Source organism: Heptranchias perlo, chromosome 33, assembly GCF_035084215.1.
Source record: "Heptranchias perlo isolate sHepPer1 chromosome 33, sHepPer1.hap1, whole genome shotgun sequence".
Taxonomy (NCBI): Eukaryota; Metazoa; Chordata; class Chondrichthyes; order Hexanchiformes; family Hexanchidae; genus Heptranchias; species Heptranchias perlo.
The window spans coordinates 28,087,475-28,111,038 of record NC_090357.1 but is presented as its reverse complement, the minus strand read 5'-3'; the positions used below and the strand labels follow the sequence as shown (position 1 = coordinate 28,111,038).

General features: G+C 45.5%; 1 protein-coding gene across 1 annotated transcript in view; it reads right to left on the bottom strand.

The window, feature by feature from the left end:
• Window positions 1–22,630, bottom strand: part of smtlb (somatolactin beta) — a 41,198-nt gene extending 18,568 nt beyond the window's left edge. The window contains exons 1-4 of the mRNA XM_067970792.1: window positions 22,532–22,630; window positions 9,580–9,622; window positions 9,150–9,340; window positions 4,046–4,153 (exon numbers count right to left, since the gene is read on the bottom strand). Of these exons, the coding sequence (XP_067826893.1) occupies window positions 4,046–4,153; window positions 9,150–9,340; window positions 9,580–9,622; window positions 22,532–22,630 (441 nt within the window). The remainder of the gene's footprint in view (window positions 1–4,045; window positions 4,154–9,149; window positions 9,341–9,579; window positions 9,623–22,531) is intronic.
• Window positions 22,631–23,564: the final 934 nt, after the last annotated feature.

Sequence of the window (23,564 nt, the reverse complement as noted above, 5' to 3'; positions counted from 1 at the left end):
CCCTACCACCCCCTGTCAAGAATAGTGGTGGACAACCAGGCAACTAACAGGAAGAGGAGGCTCCATGAACATCCCCTTCCTCACCATGATGAAACCCAGCATGTGAATACAAGAAAGACGGCTGAAGTGTTTGCACGTGTCTTCAACCAAAGGTGCTTAAGTGGCTAACAATACTCAGTCTCCTCCTGAGGTCCCATCATCATAGATACCACTGTCCATCCAATTTGGTTCACTCAGTGCACTTGCCGCAGCAAAGGCTAAGGATCCTGACAACATCCCATGGCAATGCTGAAGGCCTGTTAACCAAAGGTAACTGCTCCAATAGACAAGGTATCCCATACATCTATGACACTGGCTTTAACCCAACAATGTGGAAGATTGCCCAGGTAGGTCCTATCCACAAAAAAATAGGACAAATCTAACCTGGCCAATTACTTCCCTATCAGCCTCCCCCTAATCATCAGTAAAATGATGGAAGGAGTGATCACTAATGAAATGATATTAAATATCACCAACTCACCAATAACCTGCTCACTGATGCTCAGTTCAGGTTCCTCCAGACCTCATCACAGTCTTTAGACATGGATTGTAAACAATTTTACAACACCAAGTTATAGTCCAACGATTTTATTTGAAATCTACAAGCTTTCGGAGGCTGCCTCCTTCCTCAGGTAAATGTCAGGAACTCCTCGAAGCCTACGCATTTATAAATCACAGAACAATACACGGTGATTACAGACAGTCTTTGCAACTGCCCGTTGCCAAGGCAATCACCGTGTTCAGACAGAGAGGTGTTACCTACAGAACCCCCGAATATACATTCAACAAAAAAAAACAAACAGGAAAAAAAAAACAGAGAGAGAGAGGCAGAAACATCCGGAAGGCAGAGAAAGCCAGCAAATGACCCGGTATATTAAAAATATTTAGACATGGAAGCAAGGGCTGAATACCTGAGGAGAGATGAGTGTAGCTGCTCTCGACATCAAGTTAGCTTTCAACCGAACATGGCGCCAAGGAGCCCTAGCAAAACTGGTCAATGGGATTCAAAGGGAAAACCGTCCAATGGCTGGAGTCATACTTAATGTAAAGGAAGATGGTTGTGGTTGTCGGAAGCAAAGTCATCACAGCCCTAGGACATCTCTGGAGGAGTTCCTCATGGAAGCGTCCCACGCCCAACCATCTTCAGCTGCTTCATTAATTACCGTCCCTCTGTCATAAGGTCAGGAGTGGGGCTGCTCGTTAATGACCTACAGTGATCATCTCCATTCACAGCTCCTCTGATAATGAAGTAGCCCATGCCAGCCTACAACAGGACTGGATAACAGACTTTGGCTGACAAGCGACAGGTAACATTCTCAAACCAGAGGAAGTCCAGCCACCTACCCTTGGCATTCAATAGCACCACTATCACCAAATTCCCACCATTAACATCCTGGGGACCATCACTGACCAGAAGCTAAACTGAACCTGCCATATGAGCACCGTGGCAGCAAGCGCAGGGCAGAGGCTACGTACTCTGCAATGAGTAACTCATCTCCTGACCCCTAAAATCTCTCCATCATCTACAAGGCTCAAGCTGGGAGTGTGATGAAAAACTCACCACTCGCCTGGATGGGTGCAGCCACAGCAACACTCAAGAAGCTCGATGTCATCCAGGACAAAGCAGTTCACTTGATTGGAGCCTCTGCCACTGGACTCAGTACCCTGCCACGCCCTTGCTTCTACAGCACCGTGGCTGCAGTATGTATGATCTAGAGGATGCACTGATGCAATTCACCGAGGTCACTTTGACAGCACCTCCATCCCCTGTGACCTCCACCACCATGAAGAACAAGAGCAGCAATGCCCAAGTTCCCCTCCAAATCACACACCATCCTGACTTGGACATACATTGCCGTTCCTTCATCGTGACTGGGTCAGAGTCCAGGAATCCTCTCCCCAACATCATCGATGGAGCATCGGCACACGGACTGCAGCAGTTCAAGCAGAAGGCTCAACCTTCTCAGGGGAAGGAGGGATGGGCAATAAATGTGGCCTTGCCAGTGACACCCACATCCCAAGAAGAACTGAAAAAAACCCAGTAATTTTATTTTTTAAAAACTATTTTTGTTCCAATTTCCCCCATCCCTCTCCTGAAGGTACTGATCCTTGCTGGGGTACAGTCTCACTGATACTGGGTCACTCTTCTTGTACGAGCCTAAACAGTGAGTGTTAGCAAGCTATTTCACCATGATGTGCATCACAGCCAAGGCTAATGTTTTTTAAAAAAAAATGTTTGTTCTTGGCCTGTGGGCAACACTGGAAGGGCAGTACTTGTTGGCCATTCTTAGCTGCACTGAGGGCAATATGGGTCGGCCATGACCGTGTGGGACTGGAATTATACATAGGTCAGACCAGTAAGGGGTGGCAGTCCCTTCCCTAAAGGACATTAGCGAGCCAGTTTGGTTTTTATGACAATGCAGAAGCTTTCATGTCATTTTTTCTGATGCGAGCCTGCAAATTGAATTGAACTCACAACCTCTAGAAACTGATCCAGTACCATCCCGCTAGGCCATCGTATCCTCTACCCACATGAGATGTACACTTTCCAGCAGAGGAAACTGAATAGCAATCAGGAACGGGAAACAATTTTTTCCTCTCTTGAGCCAATGACACTAAAGCCAATAATCGTGCCCAAACTTCTACCCACATTGAAATCAGCAGCTTCAGCACTGTTCAGGAATCAAACAAGGAACCTTCTGGTCTGCGTTGTTCAGTACCACACAGATTGGAATATTTAGCCATGGAGCCATCAGGAGGTTAACTTTATAAACAATTTAAAAAATAAACGTTCTAGAAATTTAAATCAGCATTACGATAGGTCATTAGTTGGGTGGGGCCAACAGGCACTCATCAATATCTTTCTGTTAAAATGAATGACAAGACAGGGAGTGGATGGTGGAGTGGGTTCGATACTGGTCTTTTACCTCTGGCACTTGGCTTCACTTCCAGCCAGGAATGATGAGATGAAAGTTTTGTTTTTCTGTCGGCTGCATGGGTCCTACGTGCAATGAGTTTGACCAGCTCTTTGCAGTCACAAAACCCATATCACAAAACTGGTAACAATTAACACCCTCACTTAGGGAGGCCGCAGACGGCCTGATGTGGGAAATGGAAAAATGTAATGTTGGTACAACAGGAGGTGCCTTTCTGAGGTTAGCACATTGTTGGATGGAGTTTAACTTGGCGTCTAACCCATAGTGAATTTGACCTGGGAGCGCTTGGTGTGATAGTGTAGAAAGAGCTATACTCTGTAACTGACCCGTGCTGAACCTGACCTGGGCATTTTTGACCCTGGCACTTGGAGACCAATGATACCACCCTTGTACAGCACCAACGGTGTTGGTGTTGTTCAGGTGTTCTATGTGCCTGTGCAAGAATGAACTGATCTCAGCCGAGAACACAAAGGTCGGCTCAATTGAATATTTTTGTGGTGCTCTGTGTATATTGCTCCTGAAATGGTGGGAATGCTAGGGGAAGGGCTGCTGGCTACTTATGGACCATTGACATTTCTGCCTGGACTGGGATGGGATAGGGAAGAGGAGGCGGAGGTGCAGGAGCAACGGGGGGGGGGGGGTGCGGAGGAGCAGAAATAGATTTATTTTAGTAGGGCTTTGGCCTCAGCACCTTTTGGGCGTAGGTGCTACATTTCCATCATGGGGAGGCCCTATAATTAAAATATTTTTCAGTGACATGAGTAGCCTTGCACACAGGTTGTACGCAGGCTTAGTATCCTCTGCACCGGTTGCAAGCACTGGAAGACGCTGGGTGCCTTGGGAGTGTTACAGGACTCAGATCTCCATGCCCAATTGTTGAGGGAACAGATTAACACCTTGGGCACTCCATGTTGCAATATGGGGGTCTGAAATGGAATGGGTGCCATTTCCAAACACTAACATCACTCATTTTGAGCAGTACACAATGTTTACACAAGAAAACTTTAAAAAATGGATGAGAAGTGTAAAGGGGCAGCGGGTGAGCCCGGATACAATGTCAAATATCTCACCGAAATGTGTCGGATTTCTGACTTGGAGCGAGGCATTGGGAATGCTCTGGGATAGCAAAACGCAGGCCTTCTCCCTTTCTGGGAACGTACAGGGATAAAACTCTCCTCCTGAAACAAAAGTCACACAATTAGAGATCAGTGATTTATCAGACCCCTACTGTCAAGCTCAGTCTTTGCAAAACAAAAAGCAATATACAGGGAGGGTGATTAAATGCTTCACTGATACCATTTCAGGTATTTTATTGGACCATTTTCTCTCTTAATAGCTGAAGAGCAGCTCTCGTTAGTGGACCATGTCCTCAATAATCCACAAGCTGAGCCTTTTCCAGTTATCTACTCTTGCACAGCTGTCAGGCCCAAGAATGAACAATTTATATTTATATCTAGCACTCCTCAGGCAAAAGAAAATCTCAGATTGCAGTGGGGAGAGGTGGATGTGGAACATGAAGTGAAGGAATTTAAGAGGGAGCAGCGATCAAAATTATGGCTGAAGGTGCAACATTTTAGAAATCTTTTGAAAGGAGCTGGACAGAAAGCAATGCAAAGTGATTTTGGAAGAGACTTCCAGAGGGCAGGGGTGTAACGACTGACCAATTGGCCTCCGCTTGTTCAGCGGAGTGGGCAGTGGACAAGTAATACTCTGGAGCTCAGAGACAGAGGAATGGTGGGCGACAGCTGCAATGTATGACTGCAAAATATTACCCGAATAGGACGAGGCAATGCCATGTAGAGATCAGAAAATGAGGATACAGATCCTGAAGTTGAGTTGTTAGGGCACAGGTGGTCAGTGGATCTGGATGAGAACAGGACTGATGGACCTCTCATGGAAAGGGTCTTAGACGCAAACGGCATTGGGTGGAGCTTTCCAACAACAGGAACATCTGAAATCAATCCTCCCGGTGATGAAGGCATTGATAAGGGGTTCAGAAGATGAGCAGTTGTGATCGGCAATTTTCCAGATGTGGAAGAAGGCAGTCTTAGCAATGGACTAAAAGCAGAAAATGCTGGAAATACTCAGCAAGTGAGGCAGCATCTGTGGAGAAAGAAACAGAGTTAACGTTTCAGGTCGATGACCTTTCGTCAGAACTGAAATGTTAACCCTGTTTCTTTCTCCGCAGATGCTGCCTGACTTGCTGAGTATTTCCAGCATTTTCTCTTTTTATTTCAGATTCCCATCATCCGCAGTATTTCGCTTTTGTTTTAGTCTCAGCAATGGGTCGGATTTGGGTAGAAAGCTCAGCTCAAGGTTGAACGGAATGCTGAGGTTGTGCATCAACTGGCTCAGCCTGAGAAAGCAACCAAAGACATTGATGGAATCAGCAACAGGGGCACATAGGAGAACTAAAGAGGATGGCTTCAGTTTTGCTAATATTGAGCTGCAGGAAGATATGTTTCAAGCAGGACATGATGTCAGACAGGGGGTCAGATAATACAGCAACAGCTCCAGAATCAAGGAAGTGATAGAGTCATTGGTTTACATGCTTGTAAATTATGACATCAAGTGGTACTAAAGATGGTGATTAACGTTCGCACTTTGACTTCGATCAGAGACAATGTTGTGGGCATAGGAGCTGAACCAGTTTGAACAGATATAATGAAGCAGCTGAAGATGGTTGGGCCTCGGACACTGCCTTAGGGTAGTGCGGTTGGTGTTGTTTATATGGACTTTCAAAAGGCGTTTGATCAAATACCACATAATAAACTTGTTAGCAAAATTGAAGCCCATGGGATTAAAGGGGCAGCGGTTGCATGGATACGAAATTGGCCAAGGACAGAAAGCAGAGAGTAGTGGTGAACGGTAATTTTTCAGACTGGAGGCAAGTATACAGTGATGTTCCGCAGGGCTCGGTATTAGGACCACAAAACTTTGAAGGTTGCAGGACAAGTTGAGAAGGATGTTTAGGCCTTGGAGAGTATGTGAGACTTTAGTTATTTGGAGAGTCTCGAGAATCTGGGATTGTTCTCCATAGAGCAGAGATGGTTAAGGGGAAGTTTGATAGAGTTGTTCAAAATCATGAAGGGTTTTAATAGAGTAAATAAGGAGAAACTGTTTCCAATGGCAGAAGGGTCAGTAATCATAAGGAGTCAGGGGTTGGAGGGGAAGGATTGGGGTCGGGGATTGGGGTCGGGTTCCGCGATGGGAGTGGGGGGGGTGGTTGGTGCAGGGAGGCTTGTCAGGGCTGAGGGAAGCACTCGTGCTCCTCCGGGCCCACAAGCTGTGCCTTTCTAGGCACTTACCTGGAGTCTCGGGCCTTCTTGCCTCCTTTCAGGAGGTATAAAGCAGAAGGTCCGGGAATCCTGGCCCCCCGAGGTTGAAATGGGGAATTAGCTAAAAATGGAGGCCTGAAGCCTCCTTGAAAGGTTTTAAGGCCCGACCCACCTCCTGGGAGCGGGTTGGCCACCTGCCCCTCGTTCCGCCCCCGTGAAAACCGGAAATGGGTGGATGGAGGCAGGTTGGGGGCGGGTCTGAAATGGTGGAAATTTTCAATGCCCCCCCCCCCTGCCCCCAACCCACCAAGTTTTTACTTTGAAAATTGAGCCTCATATATCTGAATAAATGTAAGGAGTCTTACAATACCAAGTTATGTTGGACTATAACCTGGTGTTGTAAGACTCCTTACATTTGTCCACCCCAGTCCATCACCGGCATCTCCACATCATATCTGAATAATGCAATCCTCTTGTAGTTTCTCAAAATTATAGCTGTTTCTGAGTCACAGTAGGAACTAAGCATTTCACTGTGAAGCTCACACACTTCTCACTTCTTTTCCTCCCTTCCCAGTTTTATAATCTTCTTTTCAAGTCCCGCTTTTTTCACCTGCTTCTTCACTTTCTCAGCTGCTACACCTCTTCTTCTTTTCCATATACCCCCCTGCTCAGGCCTCAGGTTAATATGGCAGTCGGGCCCCGATGACATCATCGAAGCCCGATCTACATATTTAAAGAAGGATCCTGTCTGCTTCGGGTGGGTGGCCTGGCTGCTTGCAATTTAAAATTTCATTTGGCCAGTTCACCGAAAGCCAGTGGATGAGTCCCCCCCTCCATTTTAACTGGCCTCCCGCCCAGTTTCCACAGAGCAGTGTGTTAAAATTAGCCCCTGGGAGTCACACCTTGTGACACTGAGAGCAGCCTCAGTAGACATCAGAAAAAACTTATTTTATGCTGCACTTCATGTCTCGATCCCAAAGCAATGGGAGAAATTGGCCGTCAATAGCGCACACTCATTTTCTAACTGCATTCGACCATCGCATATATCACCATATTCAACAAAAACAACTGGCATTTATTTGGAGCCTTTAACGTAGTAAAACATCCCACGGAGCTTCACAGGAGAGTTATCAGGCAAAATAACTCATAAGGGGATATTAAGACAGGTGACTAAAAGCTTGGTCAAAGAAGGGATTTGAAAACAAGGGTGAGAATTTTAAAATCAAGGCGTTGCTGGACTGGGAGCCAATGTAGGTCAGCGAGCACAGGGGGTAATGGGTGAAAGGGACTTGGTGCGAGTTAGGATACGGGCAACAGAGTTTTTGATGAGCTCAAGTTTACGGAGGGTTCAAGGTGGGGGGTGGGCCAGGAGAGCTTTGGAATAGTCAAGTCTAGTGGTAACAGAGACATGGATGAGGGTTTCAGCAGCAGATGAGCTGAGGCAGGGGCAATGCATATAAATATGCAATAAAGGCATTAATAGTGCAGAAATGTACATTTTTGTTTGTGAAGATTCAATTGGTTCATAGGTTTCCAGACAAATAGGCCTTTTAGCTAAGGTGTAATTATATATTCACAATGGATATACAATTAGCATGTTCAAATTACAGGAAACCTCAGCAATTTGCATCAGTGCAGCCAATAACAAGTTACATCAGGGAACCAATTTAATCTAGATTTTAAAACCCTGCTGTACACTGAGGTTGAGAAAATTAACCTCTTTTGATCTCTGAATCAAAACCTCCTGTTCGAATTCTAAGAATGAAATGATGAAATCCAAACATTTGTGACATTTGCTTATCAATGTGAATTGTGTAAATGCTTGGTGTGTAAATAATACAACCTGATTTCCTTCCTTTTCTCCCTTCGTCTCCTGAAGGTTTGCCCTTACTGGAGTATATAGGAACATAGGAACAGTAGTAGGCCTTTTAGCCCCTCGAGCCTGCTCTGCCATTCAATGAGATCATGGCTGATCTGTACCTCAACTCCATTTACCCGCCTTTGCTCCATATCCCTTGATACCTTTACCCAACAAAAATCTATTGATCTCAGTCTTGAAAGTTTCAATTGACCCCCAGCATCCACAGCCTCTGAGAGTTCCAGATTTCTACTACCCTTTGTGTGAAAAAGTGCTTCCTGATTTCACTCCTAAATGGCCTAGTCCTAATTTTAAGATTATGTCCCCATGTTCTGCATTCCCCCACCAGAGGAAATGGTTTCTCTGAATCTACATTATTGAATCCTTTAATCATTTTAAAGACCTTAGTTAGATCACCCCTCAACCTTCTAAACTCAAGGGAATACAAACCAAGTTTATGTCCTCATAATTTAATGCTTTAAGGCCTGGTACAGTTCCACAGTTACTCAGAGATAGGGATAAACGGGGTTCCCAGAATGGTCAAGGGATTCTCACGGAAGAAGGGGAGGAGGGGGAGATAATACAGCGTTTTAGAACCATTTCTGATTTCCAAAATGGCCAGCCCTTCCCTGACCAGGGACTGCGCTCAACTGGCCAGTCTTCACGTGTAAGCAGGGGCAGTGAGCAGCAGCAGGCTAGTCAACTGTGAGGATCATCACAACTAAAGCCAAGCTGTCCTCACCTGATGTGCACACCACACCCTCACACTTTCCAGCAGGAATCATTAAGTGGAGATCAGGAGCTGGAACCTTGACAAATTCTTCCTCCCCCTATCTCAGGGCCAACTGTGGCAGTCTAACTATTACCCTGAAGGAGATCAGCTAACTCAGTACAGATCAGGAATCAAACCCAAGACCTTCTAGTCTATATGGCTTAGTAGTATACTGGGTGGCACCTTTCTTCACTAAATCATTTTCAGAGCTTATCCAATCTTACAATTACATGCAGTATGGAGTGCCATAGACACTGATTACTCACAAAGATGGTGTACGACTCTTCAGATATCTTGTAGAGGTGCTCAGAGTATTGGATGACTCGATCCAGGATCTTCTCCGATGAGATGTACGGACAAGGTCTGCGAGCACTCTTTGCATCTTTACAATCCACTGAGGGAGATGGTGTGTACATAAAATGGCAGAGAATGATAGCGGAGAAACTGGTCCACAGCACTGGAACAATCAACAGCAGCTCAGCCAACGTTTCCAAAAGTCAACTTTTGCTAACTCTCAAACTGAGGGCAGGACATTGTGAGACATTTTAAAACATGAGAAGCATTTTCAAGCAGGAGCATATGGCCGGAAATTCCATTCAGGGACTGGGCAAATCTGGGGGAGGTCACAAAACCAGAGGCCAGAAAATAGAGCGGAACCAGGAATAAAAACAGAAAATGCTGGAAATACTCACTTACCCTGGAGAGGGAAACATTTCAGGTCGATGTCCTTTTGACAGAACTGGAAGAAGTTTGGGATTTAACAGTTTATAAGCAAGTACAGAGCCAGGGAAAGGTTGGGGGGGGGGGGGGAGGAGGGGAGGGAAGAACAAAAGGGAAGGTCTGTGATAGGGTGGAGAGCAGAACTCATTAAATGACAAAAGGGATGATGGTGCAAGGCAAAAGGGGGGTGGTAATGGGGCAAGTAAAGGAACAAAAGATGGGTCTAGAGGAGCTGTGAATGGCAACATCAGAACCATTACCAGCACCTGCTGTCCGAAATGATGGGAGCAATGGTTATAATCTGAAGTTGTTGAAATCAATGTTGAGTCTGGAAAGTTGTAAAGTGCCTAATCGAAAGATGAGGTGATATTCTTTGAGCTTCCATTGAGTTTCATTGGAACAGTGTAGGAGGCCAAGGACAGAGAGGACAGACTGGGAATGGGAGGGAGAATTAAAATAACAAGCGAACGGAGGCTCGGGGTCGCACTTGCGGATTGAATGGGGGTGTTCAGCAAAACGATTAACTAATCTGCATTTGGTGCCTGGATTCCACCTCGTGTTTTTGGTCCAGCCAGTTTCCATGGGCAGATTTTGCATCTAGGGGGCATGTTGGGGAGAGGGAGGTTCTGGAGTGTGCCCTGAGAATTGTGCCCTTTTGCCCTTTACAGGTGAGTGGAACTCTGGCTAGCTGGGTGCTGAGAGCTAGCATGAGTCCTGCTGAGGCCTTAGCAGAGTCCAGATCCTGGAGCGATTGAGTACCTTTGCTGGATCCCATTGAAGCCGAAGATCCTTTCATGTAGGTTTATCTCCGGTGTGAAAAATGCCTTGGGGGTTGCCTAGCAAAGTGACTTGGTGCCACTCTGCCTTCCAGCAGGCAGATCAAGGTGGGGCTTCCTGATGCATCTTTACAGGTGCAGACCACCCGATTCGCCCGTATTAATGACCCCATCCCTGCACGGGGGTACAGGTCCTTCCATTTGGGTGGCCGTGTGTTTAGCTCAATCCTCAATTGCACTAGTGGAGTGGGTCATTGGAAATTCAATAGAGTCCAAAAGCAAGCCGATATTGATAAATTAGTGCCAATCTATGCTGAATAATTGGAATTTTTGGCCTTTAGCAACTGGGTTTAGACTGCCCCAAACTCATTCACTTACCCTGCTGAATAAACAGTAACTCTGTACAGTTACACCGTGAGTAACCCTTACCTGTTGAATGCCTTTGTACATTTACACAATGAGTAACCCTCAAACCTCCGAATAAGCAGCAACTCTGTACAAATATACAAAGAATAACCTTTAACTTGATGATTAAACAGAATCTCCCTGGTGACCCTCATGTTAGTGCTTGACTACAGCTGGGAAAAGCCAGTCAGAACGAACATCTCAATAGTTGAGGTAGAGGAGCTGAAACTGCGCACCACAGGAGAAGGTTGAAATAGTACTTAAAGTAGATAAGTCACCTGGTCCTGATGGGATGCATCGTAGGTTGCTGAGGGAAGTAAGGGTGGAAATTGCGGAGGTACTGGCCATAATCTTCCAGACATTTGTAGATACAGGGGTGGTGCCAGAGGACTGGAGAATTGCAAATGTTGCACCCTTGTTCAAAAAAGGCTGCAAGGATGAACCCAGCAGCTATAGGCCAGTCAGTTTAACCTCAGTGGTGGGGAAACTTTTAGAAACAATAATCCAGGACAGAATTTACAGTCGCTTTGATGAGGGTGCATTGATTAGGGAAAGCCAGCACGGATTTGTTAAAGTCAAATTGTGTTTAACTAACCTGAAAGAGTTTTTTGATGAGGTAACAGAGAGGGTAGATGAGGGCAATGCAGTTGTTGTGGTGTGTATGGACTTTGAAAAGGCGTTTGATAAAGTGACGCACAGTAGGTTTATCATCAAGATTGCGGCCCATGGAATAAAGGGGGCAGCAGCAACATGGATACAGAATTGACAGGAAACAGAGAGTAGTGGTGAATGGTTGTTTTTTGGACTGGAGGGAGGTGTGTAGTGGTGTTCCCCAGAGGTCAGTGCTGGGACCACTGTTTTTCTTGATATATATTAATGACTTGGACTTGGGTGTACAGGGCACAATTTCAAAATTTGCATATGACACAAAACTTGGAAGGGTGGTACACAGTGAGGACGATAGTGATGGACTTCAAGAGGATATAAACAGGCTGGTGGCATGGCGGACACATGGCAGATGAAAGTTAACGCAGAAAAATGCGAGGTGATACATTACGGTAGGAAGAACGAGGAGAGGCAATATAAACTAGAGGGCACAACTCTAAAATGGGTACAGGAACAGAGAGAACTGGGGGTATATGTGCACAAATCATTCAAGGTGGCAGGGCAGCTTGAGAAAGTGGTTAAAAAAAGCATACGGGATCCTGGGCTTTATAAATAGAGGCATAGAGTACAAAAGCAAGGAAGTCATGATCAACCTTTATAAAACACTGGTTCAGCCACAACTGGAGTATTGTGTCCAGTTCCGGGCACCACACTTCAGGAAAGATGTGAAGGCCTTAGAGAGGGTGCAGAAGAGATTTACTGGAATGATTCCAGGGATGAGGGACTTCAGTTACATGGATAGACTGGAGAAGCTGGGGTTATTCTCCTTGGAACAAAGACGGTTGCGAGGAGATTTGATAGAGGTATTCAAAATCATGAAGGGTCTAGACAGAGTAGATGGAGAGAAACTGTTCCCATTGGCAGAAGGGTCAAGGACCAGAGGACATAGATTTAAGGTGATTGGCAAAAGAACCAAAAGTGACATGAGGAGAAGCTTTTTTACACAGCGAGTGGTTAGGATCTGGAATACACTGCCCAAGGGGATGGTGGAGGCAGATTCAATCATGGTCTTCAAAAGGGAACTGGATAAGTACTTGAAAGGAAAAAATTTGCAGGGCTACGGGGATAGGGCGGGGGATTGGGACTAGCTGGATTGCTCTTGCATAGAGCCAGCACGGATTCGATGGGCCGAACGGCCTCCTTCCGTGCTGTAACCTTTCTGTATCCTATGATACTATGATTCCAGTAAAAGAAGGACTTGCATTTATATAGCGCCTTTCACAACCTCAGGACGTTCAAAAATGCCTTACAGCCGATGAAGTGTAGTCACTGTTGTAATATAGGAATTGCCGCAGCCAATTTGCAAATAACAAGGTCCCACAAACAGCAATGAAATAATGACCAGATAATTAGTGATGTTCATTGAGGGATAAATATTGGCCAGGATACCTGGGAGAACTCCCCTACTCTTCTTCAAAATAGTGCATTGGGATCATTTATATCCACCTAAGAGGGCAGACAGGGCCTCAGTTTAATGTCTCATCTGAAAGACGGCACCTCCGACAGTGCAGCACTCCCTCATACTGCACTAAAGTATCAGTCGAGATCATGTGCTCAAATCTCTGGAGTAGGACTTGAACCAACAACCAGCTGACTCAAAGAACTGAGGCATAGCTGACAGGAGCTGACCACTGATAAACTGAGACCTGGGTGACAGAACACCCAATGTTCCTGCTCTGATGCTACACAACATAACAGAGTGGGCAATTTAATTTGAATAAGGCAGAGCGTTAACTGAGGTCAGCTCTAGTCTGGTGAAGGACTGGCATCAGTGTATTGATCAACCAAACATCACCCCTTTGCAGATTTAGTACAATCCAATGGGGAACAGCACAAAGAAGCAGCCCACAGCAGACAAGGGGAACAATGAAAACTGATGCAGTATTGCATTGCAGGTGATGAGTAATGTTGGGTACCCTGGTCAAATGTTCATAAGTATAGCAGCTGACCTTGATAGACAGAACGTCAATACTGGCAATGCGGGAGTGACTCAGCATCTAATAACAGTGCTTAGCTGAAGAACATTGTATTTGAGAAGCTATAGGATTGGAACAGTAGTGTGAAGTATATGAGTGTGCATGATTAGGACGTTCGAGGTCATTTGCCCTAACTGTAGAAGAGGCAGAGGAGGAAGCCTATTTACAGCCAGTACTATAGGAACAAAGGAACATGAGCAGGCCAATCAGCCCCGCAAGCCTGCTGAACCATTCTATTAGATCATGGCTGATCTGTACCTCAACTACATTTCATAGAATTATAGAATCATACAGTATAGATGAAGGCCATTATGCCCTTTTGTTCTGTATTCCCCCACCATTGGAAATAGCTTCTCTGTATCTACTCAATAGAATCCTTTTATTATATTAAAAACCGCAATTAGATCACCCCTCAACCATCTAAACTCAAGGGAATATAACCCAAGTTTCTGCAACCTGTCCTCATAATTTAACCTTTAAGCCCTAATGTAATTCGGGTGAATCTGCGCTGTACTTCCTCCAAGACCAATCTATCTTTCCTGAGTTGCGGTACCCAAAACTGATCGCAGTACTCCAGGTGGGGTCTGACCAAGGCTCTGTACAACTGAAGCATAACTTCCTCCCCTTTGTATTTCAAACACCTTGAAATAAAGGCCAACATTCCATTAGCCTTTTTGATTACTTTTTTTAACCTGTGCACTAGCTTTTACTGATTTGTGTACATGGACACCTAAATTCCTTTGCTCTTCCACAGCTTTTAGTCTCTCACCATTAAGAAAATTTTTGATTTGTCTTTCTTTGCAGTTGATGTGGTGTATAAGGATTTTCAAAAGGTGTTTGATAAAGTGCCACATGGTAGGCTTGCTATGAAGATTGTGGCCCATGGATTAAAGCGGGCAGTAGCAACATGGATACAGAATTGGCTAAATGACAGGAAACAGAGAGTAATGGTGAGCAGTTGTTTTTCGGACTGGAGGGAGGTGTTCCCCAGTGGTCAGTGCTGGGACCACTGCTTTTCTTGATATATATTAATGACTTGGTCTTGGGAGTACAGGGCACAATTTCAAAATTTACAGATGACACAAAACTTGGAAGGGTAGTGAACAGCGAGAAGGATAGCAATAGACTTCAAGAGGATATAGACAGGCCGGTGGCATGGGTGGACACGTGGCAGATGAAGTTTAACGCAGAAAAATGCAACGTGATGCATTTCGGTAGGAAAAATGAGGAGAGGCAATATAAACCACAGGGCACAATTGAAAAGGGATGGCGGAACAGAGGGATCTGGGGGTATATGTGCACAAATCGCTGAAGGTGGCAGGGCAGGTTGAGAAAGCGGATAAAAAAGCATACGGGGTCCTGGGCTTTATAAATAGAGGTATAGACTACAAAAGCAAGGAAGTCATGATGAACCTTTATAAAACACTGGTTTGACCACAACTGGAGTATTGTGTCCAGTTCTAGGCACCACACTTTAGGAAGAATGTGAAGGCCTTATTGAGGGTGCAGAGGAGATTTACCAGAATGATTCCAGGGATGAGGGACTTAATTTACGTGGATAGACTAGAGAGGCTGGGATTGTTCTCCTTGGAACAGAGAAGGTTGAGAAGAGATTTGATAGAGGTATTCAAAGTCATGAAGGGTCTAGGCAGAGTGGATAGAGAGAAACTGTTCCCATTGGCAGAAGGGTCAAGAACCAGAGGGCATAGACTTAAGGTAATTGGCAAAAGAACCAAAGGTGACTTCTTTACACAGCGAGTGGTTAGAATCTGGAATGCACTGCCTGAGGGAACAGTGGAGGCAGATTCAATCATGGCCTGAAAAAAGGGAACTGGATAAGTACTTGAAACAAAAAAATGTGCAGGGCTATGGGGATTGGGCGGGGTAGTGGGACTAGCTGGATTGCTCATGCATAGAGCCGGCGTAGACTCGGTGGGCCGAATGGCCTCTTTCCGTGCTGCAACTTTCTATGATTCTATAATTCTTCCATCTGCCACAATTTTCCCACTCACTTAATCTGCCTATGTCCCTTTATAACTTCCTGCTCCCATCTACACAATTTACTGTACCTCCTAATTTAATGTAATCTGCAAACTTGCATATACAGCTCTCGATTCCTTGACCCAAGTCATTAATATGTATGGTGAAAAGCTGAGGCCCCAGTACAGATCCCTGGACTTGTCAAATCCCGCCAATCAGTTAACATTCCCTTTATCCATACTCTCTGTCTCCTTTCTCCCAAACAATCACCAACCCATATCATAAGGTTACCTCCAATTCCATGCACTCCCATTTTTTGCTAATAATCTCTTGTGCGGAACCTTATCAAATGTTTTCTGGAAATCCATATGGACAAGACCCAGAGATACTTCCCTAATCACCATGCTAGTGACCTCCTCCAAAAATTCAAGTGCATTAGTCAGACATGACTTACCCTTCACAAATCCACACTGACTCTCTTTGATAATTGGCCAAATGCGCAGTCACTCTGTCCCTGATGATAGATTCTAGTAACTTCCCACAACTGACACTAAACTGATAGATCTGTACTTTCCAGCATTCTCCCTCTCTCGTGTCTTAAATAATGAAGTGACATTTGCAATTTTCCAATCCAAAATCACACTTCCCAAATCTAGAGAGCTTTGGAAAATTATGACTAATGCATCTGCAATTTCCTCACCTGTTTCTTTTAATTCCCTAGGGTGGAAACAATTTGGTCCTGAAGATTTGTTACCTTAAGTCCCATTATTTTCTCCATTTCCTTTTTTTTAACTTATATTATTGACTAAGATCCTCCCCTTGACTTATTTTTGTACCATTGGCATTTTGCCCCCTTCCTCCACTGTAAAAACAGATACAAAGGCTTGGGCATTCAGGTGTAAATGGATGCCTGAGCTCCCAATATGGCGGGAAAGAAGCATGCACTCATTACAAGTCGAAGGTACATCACCTGCCATATTGGTATAGGCAAAAAAAATAGGTGTCCAGGGCCTGGGCCTGAAACACGTGTTAGGCCCTTTGCATTTGCAAACCTCTTCTGATTTAGAGATGCAAAACCGGCTGCCAATTCTCTATCCCCATTTTACACTATCGCTCAAAGTCAAAATTACCCCCCTTGACTTCAAATCCCATAATGGCAGTTTGACAATTTGAAATCAGCTTAAGAAAAAAAATCTATAAAAGTAACCATGAAGCTGTTGAATTGTCATAAAAACTCAACTGGTTCACTAATGTCCTTTAGGGGAGGAAACCTGCTGTCCTTACCTGGTCTGGCCTATGTGTGACTCCAGTCCCACCCTATCGTGGTTGACTCATAACTTCTCTCTGAAGTGGCCTAGCAAGTTGAAGAAGACGCACCACCACCTTTTGTGGGCAACTAGGGATAGGCAATAAATACCAGCCTTGCCAGCGATGCCCACCTCCTGAGAGTGAATAATAAAAAAAATTGTCTCTGTTGTGCAATGACCTCATTCATTACTTTGAGATCTGGTTGGAGGGAAGTGGCAAGGTTTGTTTGTGAGACGTTGTAATGGTTGTGTAGTCAGGGGAGTGATGCTAGTCCAGTACATCTGACTAATAATCTATGTATTTCCCTAAATTGGGACAATAGCCTCTTTTAAATTAAAATACCCCTGACGTTGAATTCCAGGTCACAGAGGTCAGGCCTTCCTCCTCCATAGATTCCAGTTCAAGTGCCTTTTTAATTGTGAAGTTGTGTAGGGCGCAGCAAGCAACCATGATGTGAGAGACCTGCTAGTAAGCATAGTGCAAGACTCCACCAGATCTACTCGAAGCAAAGTCTTCCCTTCAGTACCCCAATCATTCTCTGAATGACCATTCTAGTTGATGAATGGACCTCATTGTGCTAATGTCCAGCTGCTGAGGATAGCACTTGAATTGACATAGTTTTGTCCTGTGGTCTAATGGTGCCAGGAAATGGATCAATAATACCCCAAATAATTTCAGGTAGGGCCCCTACAACCAATTAGATTTCACCCCATTAATTTGGGTTGAACTGGGACTAAGATCTCAGAGTGTAAGGCCACAATCCAACTCACTGGACAGCCTGATCTTCGGGATTGCTTTTCTCTGTAAGTGACTCTAGTCACGTTTCATTCTGTGGCTGTACAAATATAAATGGAGGGAAATGGAGCAGTAGAAGTCCATCAGAGCACTGTGCTTTCACCTGGGTTCCCATCGAGTCCGGTCCAATAGGATGAAATTCTCCTCCGTCTGTCAGCCATAAGGGTCTGATGTGATATGGTTTTGGGTGTTTTGAAACAAGGTCACACCAAGAAAACTTCTAACAGGGAATGGGATCAATTGATTTTGGAAAATAACCTTTAACATTCACCACCTTCTGCCTTTCTTTTCAGTTGTTCTTTTCCCAACCTCTTTCTCTCCTTGAGTTTCTGTCTTTCACTGACAATATCTTCTTTGTTTAGCCAGGATACAGTTCCTTTTAACTGCCCCTCCCCCTGAACCCCTCACATCACCTCTCTCCCCGCCTTTAAAAATCTCCTCGAAACCGGCATCTCTCCTAACCCTTCCACAGGTGCTCAGTGCCATTCTGACTTGGGATGTTTACTACATTAAAGGTCCTGTATAAATGCAGCTGCAATTGTTGATGTCTTTGCTATTAGTTTATCTTATTGACCCTTTACAGACTCTTCTCATTATAGAATCATAGAATCATAGAAGTTACAACATGGAAACAGGCCCTTCGGCCCAACATGTCCATGTCGCCCAGTTTATACCACTAAGCTAGTCCCAATTGCCTGCACTTGGCCCATATCCCTCGATACCCATCTTACCCATGTAACTGTCCAAATGCTTTTTAAAAGACAAAATTGTACCCGCCTCTACTACTGCCTCTGGCAGCTCGTTCCAGACACTCACCACCCTTTGAGTGAAAAAATTGCCCCTCTGGATCCTTTTGTATCTCTCCCCTCTCACCTTAAATCTGTGCCCCCTCGTTATAGACTCCCCTACCTTTGGGAAAAGATTTTGACTATCGACCTTATCTATGCCCCTCATTATTTTATAGACTTCTATAAGATCACCCCTTAACCTCCTACTCTCCAGGGAATAAAGTCCCAGTCTGTCTAACCTCTCCCTGTAAGTCAAACCATCAAGTCCCGGTAGCATCCTAGTAAATCTTTTCTGCACTCTTTCTAGTTTAATAATATCCTTTCTATAATAGGGTGACCAGAACTGTACACAGTACTCCAAGTGTGGCCTCACCAATGCCCTGTACAACTTCAACAAGACATCCCAACTCCTGCATTCAATGTTCTGACCAATGAAACCAAGCATGCTGAATGCCTTCTTCACCACCCTATCCACCTGTGACTCCACTTTCAAGGAGCTATGAATCTGTACTCCTAGATCTCTTTGTTCTATAACTCTCCCCAACGCCCTACCATTAACGGAGTAGGTCCTGGCCCGATTCGATCTACCAAAATGCATCACCTCACATTTATCTAAATTAAACTCCATCTGCCATTCATCGGCCCACTGGCCCAATTTATCAAGATCCCGTTGCAATCCTAGATAACCTTCTTCACTGTCCACAATGCCACCAATCTTGGTGTCATCTGCAAACTTACTAACCATGCTTCCTAAATTCTCATCCAAATCATTAATATAAATAACAAATAACAGCGGACCCAGCACCGATCCCTGAGGCACACCGCTGGACACAGGCATCCAGTTTGAAAAACAACCCTCGACAACCACCCTCTGTCTTCTGTCGTCAAGCCAATTTTGTATCCAATTGGCTACCTCACCTTGGATCCCATGAGATTTAACCTTATGTAACAACCTACCATGCGGTACCTTGTCAAATGCTTTGCTGAAGTCCATGTAGACCACGTCTACTGCACAGCCCTCATCTATCTTCTTGGTTACCCCTTCAAAAAACTCAATCAAATTCGTGAGACATGATTTTCCTCTCACAAAACCATGCTGACTGTTCCTAATTAGTCCCTGCCTCTCCAAATGCCTGTAGATTCTGTCCCTCAGAATACCCTCTAACAACTTACCCACTACAGATGTCAGGCTCACTGGTCTGTAGTTCCCAGGCTTTTCCCTGCCGCCCTTCTTAAACAAAGGCACAACATTTGCTACCCTCCAATCTTCAGGCACCTCACCTGTAGCGGTGGATGATTCAAATATCTCTGCTAGGGGACCCGCAATTTCCTCCCTAACCTCCCATAACGTCCTGGGATACATTTCATCAGGTCCCGGAGATTTATCTACCTTGATGCGCGTTAAGACTTCCAGCACCTCCCTCTCTGTAATATGTACACTCCTCAAGACATCACTATTTATTTCCCCAAGTTCCCTAACATCCATGCCTTTCTCAACCGTAAATACCGATGTGAAATATTCATTCAGGATCTCACCCATCTCTTGTGGTTCCGCACATAGATGACCTTGTTGATCCTTAAGAGGCCCTACTCTCTCCCTAGTTACCCTTTTGCCCTTTATGTATTTGTAGAAGCTCTTTGGATTCACCTTTGCCTGATCTGCCAAAGCAATCTCATATCCCCTTTTTGCCCTCCTGATTTCTCTCTTAACTCTACTCCGGCAATCTCTATACTCTTCAAGGGATCCACTTGATCCCAGCTGCCTATGCATGTCATATGCCTCCTTCTTATTTTTGACTAGTGCCTCAATCTCCCGAGTCATCCAAGGTTCCCTACTTCTACCAGCCTTGCCCTTCACTTTATAAGGAATGTGCTTACACTGAACCCTGGTTAACACACTTTTGAAAGCCTCCCACTTACCAGACGTCCCTTTGCCTGCCAACAGACTCTCCCAATCAACTTCTGAAAGTTCCTGTCTAATACCATCAAAATTGGCCTTTCCCCAATTTAGAATTTTAACTTTTGGGCCAGACCTATCCTTCTCCATAGCTATCTTAAAACTAATGGAATTATGATCACTGGTCCCAAAGTGATCCCTCACTAACACTTCTGTCACCTGCCCTTCCTTATTTCCCAAGAGGAGGTCAAGTTTTGCCCCCTCTCTAGTCGGGCCATCCACATACTGAATGAGAAATTCCTCCTGAATACACTCAACAAATTTCTCTCCATCCAAGCCCCTAATGCTATGGCTGTCCCAGTCAATGTTGGGAAAGTTAAAGTCCCCTACTATTACCACCCTATTTTTCTTGCAGCTGTCTGTAATCTCCTTACATATTTGCTCCTCAATTTCCCGTTGACTATTTGGGGGTCTGTAGTACAATCCTATCAAAGTGATCTCTCCCTTCTTATTTTTCAGTTCTACCCATATGGACTCAGTGGGCGAACCCTCGGATATATCCCCTCTCACTACTGCCGTGATGTTCTCCCTAATCAAGAACGCAACTCCCCCTCCTCTCTTACCTCCTGCTCTATCTTTCCTATAGCATCTGTACCCTGGAACATTGAGCTGCCAGTCCTGCCCCTCCCTTAGCCATGTTTCAGTAATAGCTATAACATCCCAGTCCCATGTACCCATCCATGCCCTGAGTTCATCTGCCTTGCCCATCAGACTTCTTGCATTGAAATAAATGCAGTTTAATCTAGACTTCCCTTGGTCTTTGCCCTGCTTTCTCAGACCATCTGTCCGGTCATGTTCTGTACACTCTCCCTTTCTGCCTTTTGTTTCTGTCACCACTTTATTTCCCACTGACTTCCTGCATCGGTTCCCATCCCCCTGCCACATTAGTTTAAACCCTCCCCAACAGCACTGGCAAACACTCCCCCTAGGACATTGGTTCCAGTCCTGCCCAGATGCAGACCGTCCAATTTGTACTGGTCCCACCTCCCCCAGAACCGGTTCCAATGGCCCAGGAATTTGAATCCCTCCAGCTTGCACCATCTCTCAAGCCACATATTCATCTTAGCTATCCTGTCATTCCTACTCTGACTAACCCGTGGCACTGGTAGCAATCCTGAGATTACTACCTTTGAGGTCCTACTCTTTAGTTTAACTCCTAACTCCCTAAATTCAGCTTGTAGGACCTCATCCTGTTTTTTACCTATATCGTTGGTGCCTATATGCACCACGACAACTGGCTGTTCACCCTCCCCCTCCAGAATGTCCTGCAGCCGCTCCGAGACATCCTTGACCCTTGCACCAGGGAGGCAACATACCATCCTGGAGTCTCGGTTGCGTCCGCAGAAACGCCTGTCTATTCCCCTTACAATCGAGTCCCCTATCACTATAGCTCTGCCACTCTTTTTCCTGCCCTCCTGTGCAGCAGAGCCAGCCACGGTGCCATGAACCTGGCCACTGCCACCTTCCCCTGGTGAGCCATCTCCGCCAACAGTATCCAAAACGGTATACCTGTTTTGGAGGGAGATGACCGCAGGGGACCCCTGCACTGCCTTCCTACTCTTCCTCTGTCTGTTGGTCACCCATTCACTATCTCCCTCAGTAATTTTTATCTGCGGTGTGACCAACTCACTGAACGTGCTATCCACGACTTTCTCAGCATCGCGGATGCTCCAAAGTGAGTCCATCCGCAGCTCCAGAGCCGTCAAGCGGTCAAACAATAGCTGCAGCTGGACACACTTCCCGCAGGTGAAGGAATCAGGGATACAGGAAGGAGCCCTGAATTCCCACATCCCACAAGAGGAACATGACACGGCGCTGGGATCTCCTGCCATGACTTAACCCTTAAATTAGCTTAAGAACAACTAATTCTCAGCCATTCTGATTTATCTTTTCATCTCAACTCTGTTGGAATTTTCTTCTGGTAAGTTCTTGAAAAATATGTTCCTCTTTTCTCCCTTTTCCTTCCCTCTTCTCCTGAGAGCACTGCCTCTTGCAGGTTTCCAGCTCCATGGGCATTGGGTTCCCCAGTGCCTCACCAATGGCCTCCTTCCTTCACTCGTGGCCCTTAACAGTAAGTGCCGGTCGGCTATTCTAGCACAGAGGCATCACAGTTGGGCCAGATCTCATCCTTACCCAATGCCCATGATCCCTGATGGAACTTTCCATCAGGGATCAATGTTTGATGATCAGCAGTGGGAAACCTGGCTCACTTTTCCTCTCCTTTGTTCAATGACAATGAGGCCAACCAGTACTGCTGCAGGGACCTGCTGGACTTACAATTGCAGCATGGGATGCGATGGGGCCGTGACCCATAAGCCCATTGAGGAGATCTTCATCTTTCATAATGGATGCTTCATCCAGAGCTGCGTTAAACATTCTTGGGGCTCTGGGCACTTCCCCCCTCACAACCCCCCTCCTCCACCCATTAAAACACAATGTGGACTAAAATGCCTGAAGGTTAAAAAGCTTGCAAAGACCTAGAGGGTCTAGAGGTTCTTCCACCTCATCTTTCCGTCCTGCTCCGATGATGTCTTCTGCTCTTCACTCCCTGTTCACAGGCTTCTTTGACCATGTCTTCCTGCCGCTGGGACCACGTGTGGCCTCACGGTGCAGGCGCGACCACTGTCATGTAACCAAAACCACCCCCCACAGCGCTCAAATTCCAATCATTGCCTGCCATGCAGTGCATTTGGCCCCTGACGGGGGACCCATCACTGGCGGGGGCACCAGCCCCAAGCGTTAATGCGACTGTGGCTTCATCTCCTCCACACACGTAAAGCTGAGGCCAACCCAAACACAGAGTGATATTAAAGGATGTGGAGATGCCGGTGATGGACTGGGGTTGACAATTTTAAACAATTTTACAACACCAAGTTATAGTCCAACAATTTTTATTTGAAATCTACAAGCTTTCGGAGGCTTCCTCCTTCCTCAGGTAAATGTTCAGGAACTCCTCGAAGCCTACGCATTTATACATATAGAACAATACATGGTGTTTACAGACTGCCCCTGCAACTGCCCGTTGCCAAGGCAATCACCGTGTTCAGACAGAGAGGTGTCACCTACAGAACCCCCGAATACACATTCAACAAAAAAACAAACAGGAAAAAAAAAACAGAGAGAGGCAGAAACATCCGGAAGGCATAGAAAGCCAGCAAATGACCCAATATATTAAAAACAAATAGCTTTTGTTCGCTGGTGGGGTAACGTGTAGCGTGACATGAACCCAAGATCCCGGTTGAGGCCGTCCTCATGGGTGCGGAACTTGGCTATCAATTGTTGCGCGGTGTCCGTTCATCCATTGTCGCAG